The sequence below is a fragment of the Electrophorus electricus genome, chromosome 8 (genome assembly GCF_013358815.1).
Source record: "Electrophorus electricus isolate fEleEle1 chromosome 8, fEleEle1.pri, whole genome shotgun sequence".
In the NCBI taxonomy this organism is placed as follows: Eukaryota; Metazoa; Chordata; class Actinopteri; order Gymnotiformes; family Gymnotidae; genus Electrophorus; species Electrophorus electricus.
In genome coordinates this window covers 27519669-27528097 of record NC_049542.1, presented here as the reverse complement: position 1 = coordinate 27528097, position 8429 = coordinate 27519669, and the positions used below count along the sequence as shown (strand labels likewise).

Below are 8429 nucleotides of genomic sequence, written 5' to 3'. Positions count from 1 at the left end.
GTCACACACTACATGTTTTTATGGCAGTTTCAAACCGAATCACTTTTTAATGGGAGATTGCAATTTTGCCAATCGTTTTATAACTTAGAGTTTACAAATGATGGCATTCAAGTGCACTGCCTATAGGTGCTGTAATAGCTACATGGTGTAGAGGTCACTTTCCTTAAGACAGAACCATACAGCTTGGATTTTCAAACTGTTTAACTGCTAGATTTTTACCACTGACACCATTCCAGTTTTATGATTTATTTATCCAACTTATCTAGTGTATGAAGCTCTATACCTATTGAAATTCTATGTAAAATTTATTTTAATATTACACTAGATTACATCTTGGTCAACTGATACCAGCTGATTTTTGCTATAGTAGTATATTTCACTGGCCAAGGTATGTTTAGCTTTGTTGGTTACTATGAGGACCATGGCTACCCAAGCCGTGTGTGTGAGGTTCATCATGCTTAGCTTGACAGGGCGAGTCCCTTCATGCTAGGTTCAGGTGTACAACTCTTAACTTTCCTCCCTGTTTCTCTCTCTCCCTTTCTCTTTCTTCTTCTTCTTTTGGACATTCCCCTTGATTGGCAGCGCCTTCGAGACCAGATTAAGACGTGGGTGGCCTCCAACGAAATCAAAGACAAACGGCAGCTGGTAGAAAACCGTAAACTTATAGAGACGGTGAGTGAGCTGGAAGAATATTACCACTCTTACAGGACTGTTGGCATCTTTATTGAATTATGTGCTGTGGTGGTGTGTGACTTTTTGTTAACAATGTATTACCAGAAGAGTCAAAGTCGTTATTTGGTAATGGACATGTAGCATGTGGTTTCTTGGTATTAAAACTAACAATCTTTGATAAAATAACTACTATTGTTTCACACCCCTTAAACATTAAATAACTACTATTTCACACCACTTAAACATTTTGTTAAACCAGTTGTGAGTTACTTATGGTTTTGCTTACTTGGAGCAATTAGACTGTTTTTGATCTTTGGCATCAACTACTTATAACTAATTTGACTTCCTACAATACTTAATATCTTGTTAGACATTAACAAGTACACAGTTGAGAGTGGTCAGGAGACTCACAACAGGAAAAAAAACAAAAACATGGAGTGTCCATTTGCATTTTCATTTTCTCTGGTATTAGTCATTGGCCAACAGGGCAATTACAGAGATATTAACCCAGATATATAGTTTGCCTATATATAATGTGTGTGTCCCTGTTTGGGAGAAATATGTCTGGGATAAGAGAATTTCAGCCTTATAAGGTTTTACCATAAACTTTGGGCCATTATCATGATCAGTTCTGTCGTCCACAGATTTCTTTCCCCTGTTTCTTTTACTGTGTGTACTTGGTGATGCACACATTGTGAAGTTGCTGAAAGTGTATACATACAGATTTAAGTGAAACTTTGTCATTGAGTGCTCAGAGCCCAGTAAAGAAACAGAATACTCAATAAACTGGTATTTTTGCTAACAATTTCAAATGCTCACAATAGAACTATTATTGAATTTGTACAGTTTGGAAGCTGTGTGTGTATAAGCTTATTATTATTATTATTATTATTATTATTATTATTATTATTATTATTATTATTATTATTATTATTATTATCTGCATCTTTTTTAAAACCCTTTTGACGTTGTTGCGCTTACTATGTATAAGTGGTTCTTTGTGTCTAGATGGTATTGTATCAGCTGAAACTGAAGACTAAAAAAGTATTCTTTTTTACATTGGACATACATTGGATTTATGGGTCTTGTATACTTCGAGGTGGTAATTATGTCTGAATCTATGCAATTACAATAAAATTTTTAATATAGTTTAATAAAATGCTATCTTAAGTAAATTACATCTTAATAATTTTGCAGACATCTTATTCTTGATAACTGACGTGATGTCAATAAATTGAGTGAATTGAATTGAATCAATTGACTATCTTTGTGAAATCTTGGTATGTCCTTCATTAACAAGAAAGCGCTGTTAATTATAAGCCACAATTTGAATTCCACAGCTAAACCTTATTAAATGTTATCCAGTTTTGTGTACCTATTTAGACGTGCCTCCATTTGTATCCTTAGCAAATGGAGCGCTTTAAAATCGTGGAGCGGGAAACAAAAACAAAAGCATACTCTAAAGAGGGACTCGGTCTTGCCCAGAAAGTAGACCCTGCCCAGAAAGAAAAAGAAGAGGTTGGACAGTGGCTTACGGTAAGAAGAAACACCAGCACCAAGCATTTCTGATCCATGTTAGGCTTGGCTGCCTTTAGCGGGTCCTGTTCCATGTGACCAGTGGAGGAAGCCTCCCCGGTACTTTCCCCATTCAGAATCTGGAGTTCATCAAATGCATGGCTTGATTATTATCCATGCATTTATGCAGGTGTGACTTGACATGAAGACATATAATCTGTAGTGCATTATTATTAATGTGTTAATCTCTTTATTGTCTGTTTCTGTCCTACAGACGACAATAGACACCCTTAACATGCAGGTGGACCAGTTTGAGAGTGAGGTGGAATCACTCTCAGTACAGACAAGGAAGAAGAAAGGGGATAAAGAGGTCAGTTTTTTCTGTTTCCAGGCTGCAGTCTAGCACAGAGGAGCAGCATGCTGGCTTCCTCGGGTTTTTGATGTTTCCTCCAAAAGTGATTGTCTGGAGGGTCATCGTATTAAATATATTTATTGCTAGTGCCTAAAAGGGAAAGATCATGTTTTTTCAGTCTTGCTATCTCCTGTCCAATGTAAAAAAGAAAGCCGTTTTTGCAGATTGTGCCTGCTTGCATGTGTTTTGACTCATGAAGAAACTACCAGAAATGTAATTAATGATTTAATTAATGGTTTAATGAATGTCTCCAAAATCCTTTTGATCAAATCCTTAATGTAATTTTAATCTTGTTAATGACTATTCTCAGTGCCTCTTTCTGCTTAAAAATCACTCTGAAGCTCCTTCCTCCCTTTAGAAGCAGGACCGGATAGAGGAGCTGAAGAGGTTAATTGAGCGTCACCGCTACCACATCCGCATGCTGGAGACCATTCTGAGAATGCTGGACAATGACTCCGTGCAGGTGGAGGCCATACGCAAGATCAAAGATGATGTGGAGTACTATCTAGATTCCTCTCAGGAACCTGACTTTGAGGAGAATGAGTTCCTTTATGACGACCTGGATCTAGAGGATATATGTAAGTTGGTCTCGTGTACCTGTGTGCCTCTTTGCACTTCAAGGCACACCTTAAAGTGTGGGATCCATTACTTTATTCTTCTCCATAAATCTTTTAGCCCAGCCGTTAGTCGCTACATCTCCACCAACACACATAGAGGATGACATCTTCCAGCACTCCAGTTCCACGCCGACCTCCACCACTTCGTCTTCCCCAATCCCTCCATCCCCTGCCACTTGCACTACGGTGAGCAGATATACATTTCATCTTCAGTCTGTACAGTGTGACTGTTATGCATCACTGTAGGGAGAGTACGTTGGCAGAAGCAGCACCAAAGTTTTTACTATTATAAGTTGTTGTATGAACAAGTTAATATAATGAATTATTAATCTTCATTATCGATTAGATGTTTCATGTGACTGGTCCTACTGTGGCATGTCCAATTATGATTATATCACCCCAAAGCTAATGTATTTACATTGTAAACATATTCTTCTTTAATGAGCTTTTCTTTATTTTATCTTTTTCTTTTCCTTTTTATATTTTATTTGTTTGTATTTCATAATAACCCTGGAGAATTCGGAGGATGACAAGAAACGAGGGCGTTCCACAGACAGTGAATTCAGCCAGGTAGTAAAAAAAAAAAAAAAAAAGTAAATAAATAAATAAATATATATATATATATATATATATATATATATATATATATATATATATATATATATATATATATATATATATATATACATACACACACACACACACACACACACACACACACACACACACACACATCAATTAAAAATTAATAAAACACTTTCCTCTCACTGGTTACTTTGGGTCTGTTTGGAATGAATATCAGGAAAATACAGAGGAGGGATCAAAGTGAGCTTTCATTAGGTATTGGGTAGTTCAGGAGGAAAATCAAATCTTTATTTTACTTTGTTGTATAAAGTTCTCCTTCCTCATTTGAAGGTCTACATTAAAGTAACAAAAAAGGGAACATTGAATTGAAAGTTAATGTGAAGCAATCTGCATAATGCTAAATGGCCTCTGCTAGCATTCATTCATTCACCACTATTAAAGCCTTTTAGTGTTGAAAGGCTCAGTGCTGAGCTGAGTACAAGTAGCTCGAAAATCTGCTCAGCTCCCATGATAAGCAAACTCATTCTCATCTCTCACATTCAGTCTCCTGTGAAGAATGGCAACCCTTCGTCCCTATCCTCCCCATCCTCCTCATCCTTGGGAGCCTCCTCAACCTCAGTAGTATCTATGGCAACCAGCAGCAGCAGCTCAGTGACCGGGTGCAACAGTCTCCTAGGCAACATGGGTGGCCTGCATCAGAACTCTTGCAGCTACAGCTCTGCCATCCAGCAGCAAACCCAGCAGGCTCAGCAACAGCCTAAGAATGCCATCAACTCACAATCCAGCACCACTCCTGTGCCCTCTAATTGTGTTCTTCTGCCCACCTCCACCTCAGCATCCTCTTCTCCCAATACCAGCATGGCCAGCTGCCAACCGCAGCCTCCACTGGGGCCTTCTCCAGCCTCTGGTTTGGGCCAGGGTCTGGGGTTGGGCCTGGGGAAGGGTGGTGTGACAGCAAACAGCAACGTTGGCCAGATTCCAAACCTCAGCCTTTCAGGGATGTCGGCATCCATGAACAGCATGGTGGGGCTCTTACGAGGGTCCACCCCTGCACCTTACGCCCAGGCGGCAGCCACTGGCACAGCAGCCAGTGGTTTGCCTGGGTCAGCCGGGCCCAATGCTAGCAGCACAAACTCTAGTGAAGCACTAACGCTGGCAGGAACCAATGGAGGCGTCGCCTCTGCAGGTCTTCTTGGCTCATCACCCAGCATCACAAGCATCAGTGGTGGGATCTTGGGTCTCAGTTCTACACAAACTCCTGTGCAGCCCTCGTCCTTGGTGACCCCCAGCCCTGTGGGAGGAGGCCACATACAGGGGAGCACTGTGGGTGTTATCGGGTGCAATGGTGGCAATTCCGGGACAGGAAGCACTGGGCTGCCACGACCACCTAGTGGACAGAAACAGAACGGCGGCACAAGTGAGTGAAAAGTGCAGGTGTTCTGTAATAGGCATTATAGCAGAGGACAGAATACCTAAATTTGACAGTGCCTAGGTATTTCTGTAAATTGTTTGCTGAAGGCACTGTTTTTCCATTGTGCAGCCTATAGTGCCATAGTAGCAGATAGCACATCAGACTCCTCCCTCAGCAGTGCCAGCCAATCACAGAACAGCCAAGCCTCAACCTTAAATTCCACAAACAGTCTGCCGTGAGTACTGACCCTTTTCCATCTTAGAGTTTGAATCTGCACACAGTTAGAGCCTGGTGCTGCTGTTTGTGTGTAGCACGAGGTGTAGGTCGTGTGCTACACTAACTGCAAGGCTCCATCTTCTGCCTCTGATTTTATCCTTTGCAAGGGGCAAATGGTTTGATTATGCAACATGTTGGCATTATTTTTCACTTTCTTTAGCAAATATGCAATGGGATTCATAGTAATAAGGTACATTTAAGGTTTTTTCCCCTCATACTCGCAGCAGTTGGGTAATTTTCCCTTAAAACTGCTGTAATCACTTCTTCCCCTGACAGTAAGGACGGTGGATCCAGCCTTTTGGGATCGATGGCTCTCCCTCCCAGCTCCCCCTCGCCCTCCTACAGTGAGGCTAAACCCAGTGGGAGCAGTATACTCAATGGCCCTCACTCCTATACACAAGCTACCGATGCCATCAAGGTCAGACATATGCAACAGCAGACCTCATTCCAAAGAACTGTAAGATCAGTGCGGCACTCGGTCTGTAATGACCGTTTGGTCCTGCCCACTGTATTTAAAGAGTTCATATACGTTTGGAATTTCTTGAAGGGAACTCGGCTTGCAAACCTTAGTGCATTGGGAGACACATTTTTAACTCAATCCCCTACACCTTGTTTTCGAGTGTTCACCTGCCCATTGGAAATTCAAAGTGGGCAATGCAACATGAAAATGTGAAAAATCTGGGATTGTCGTGCACAAAACAACAATAACATTGTAATGTTGGCTTGCTAGCTATCACTGGCAGACATTGGCATAATACTAACAGTTTTTTAATGCTTGCTATGAAGAAAAAGACTATATTACATATAAATAACATTAAACTAAGATAGTAAAATGGTTATTATTCTTTATTAATGTAGAAAAAAAAATTCATTTATGAGTTTCTTTGTTCGCTTGTGCAGCCATCTTGCCCGTGACTCACAAGGCATTCTGGGACATTTCTCATAGTGCTCTGTTTGGAGTGTGCCTTTGAAATACCTGTTTAGAAGGGTAATGTAAGAAATGTAGCTATAGCACTTTGCCCCACCCAACTATCCCAACAAGAATGGGGACACACCACCCCTAGACATGAACGGGTAGGGCTACGTGGTAGGGTGGTAGGGGCAAGCGGTGAAATGGGATTGGGCTTTAGGACACTTCAGGTTTGCTTCCGTTCAGTAGGTCTGTTACTATACAATTTGTTCATCTGGAATGCTTTAGTAAGTCTGCCCTGATTTCCCTGATCAGTCTCAGGAGCCATTGAGTTCTCTGAAGTCGATGGCAGAGAGGGCAGCCCAGGGCTCAGGGTTAGAGGGTGAACTCTCTGCACTACATCTCACTGGAGGTGAATACCCAATACACACACACACACACACACACACACACACACACACACACACACACACACACACACACATACAGTGCCATGCATATGCAGTCTCAGAGCCCCATAACACCAGCATAAGTATAATAATCTCATGCTATTCCGCCGTACTGGTCACCGTTGACCCTTGGGTCTTCTCTGTTGGAGGTAATCTCTTGCCCTCTATTGGGCTTATGCTCTTTTTACTCTCTCCCCTTTCCACTCTCTTCTGTTTTTCTTTCTCCAGATATCTTCCCTGGATCTGCAGCCCCCTCAGGTCCTCCTGTGGCTCCCCAGTCTTCTCTGTCGGAGGTGAACATCCCTCCATCACTAGGAGTTTGTCCCCTGGGCCCCACACCTCTCTCCAAAGAGCAGCTATACCAGCAAGCCATGCAGGAGTCAGCCTGGACACACATGCCCCACCCATCCGACTCTGAGAGGATCAGGTACAAAACACATACACAACTAATATTTTCTTTTTGGAGAGGATATTCACAAATGTACACACATATATTTATATATATTTACGGCATTTAGCTGACGCTTTTATCCAAAGCAACTTACAATTATGACTGAGTACAACTTGAGCAACTGAGGGTTAAGGGTCTTGCTCAGGGGCCCAACAGTGGCAACATGGCAGTGGTGGGGCTTGAGCCAGCAACCTTCCAAATACAAGTACCTTAACCACTGAGCTACCACTACCACACATACATACACAAACTGCCTTTTATGACATAGGTCATACTTTATTTTTTGACATTTACCCAATATTTCATTATTATTACATTTGTTTTTTCCTACTCGTTTATTTATGTGTTTTTGTGATGAGCCACCATGTCTTATTCTCACCCCTCATACGTTGCCCTGATAATCCCTTCTGTGTCTTTGTTGTACACAGGCAGTACCTGATGAGGAACCCCTGTCCCACATTGCCTTTCCACCACCAGGTGCCACCACCGCACTCAGACTCTGTGGAGTTCTACCAGAGATTGTCTACAGAGACCCTCTTCTTCATCTTTTACTACCTAGAGGTAAGTGTCCATGTCCTTTTGAGGTAAGGTTTTTTTTTAATTATTCTTTAAAGTTTTCTTTTTCAAAACTATGTACGAATGAAGTGTGTGACTGGGGCATTGGTGGGCTGGTATATTTTGTTTCCATAGGGGACAAAAGCGCAGTATCTGGCAGCCAAGGCCTTGAAAAAACAGTCATGGAGGTTCCACACAAAGTACATGATGTGGTTTCAGAGGCACGAAGAGCCCAAGACCATAACTGATGAGTTTGAGCAGGTAACCGTTAGTGTTCCACAAGGCTGACAGCAAGTTTGAAAATGTAACATTACTTCAAATTTGGCTTCTGTGTTTTCGAATAGATTTACAGAATTACTGGCAGAGTGGTCTCTTCTGGTATTGTAAAAAGAACATATTTACAGTGTTTTGATGTGTGATACAGAGCATTCATTTTTTCTTGGATATTGACTTGAATGAAATATTGACTGCTGAAGCAAATGGACATCAGCTTTGGACACCTGTTTTGGCAACATAATTTAATTTCTATTTCTGAAAACCTTTACAGGTTTAAACTTCTATAATACATTTTTACAA

General features: G+C 41.3%; 1 protein-coding gene across 2 annotated transcripts in view; it reads left to right on the top strand.

The window, feature by feature from the left end:
* Positions 1-8429, top strand: part of cnot3b (CCR4-NOT transcription complex, subunit 3b) — a 33135-nt gene that overhangs the window by 22866 nt on the left and 1840 nt on the right. For both annotated transcript variants that reach the window (XR_004776385.1, XM_035529211.1), the window contains exons 5-17: positions 583-672; positions 2080-2208; positions 2462-2557; positions 2958-3177; positions 3275-3402; positions 3733-3786; positions 4345-5218; positions 5342-5447; positions 5765-5906; positions 6714-6810; positions 7076-7274; positions 7727-7859; positions 7989-8114. Coding sequence is in view for 1 of the 2 variants with exons in the window: in XM_035529211.1 (XP_035385104.1) it covers positions 583-672; positions 2080-2208; positions 2462-2557; positions 2958-3177; positions 3275-3402; positions 3733-3786; positions 4345-5218; positions 5342-5447; positions 5765-5906; positions 6714-6810; positions 7076-7274; positions 7727-7859; positions 7989-8114 (2394 nt within the window). In the remaining variant the exon portion in view is untranslated. The remainder of the gene's footprint in view (positions 1-582; positions 673-2079; positions 2209-2461; positions 2558-2957; positions 3178-3274; positions 3403-3732; positions 3787-4344; positions 5219-5341; positions 5448-5764; positions 5907-6713; positions 6811-7075; positions 7275-7726; positions 7860-7988; positions 8115-8429) is intronic.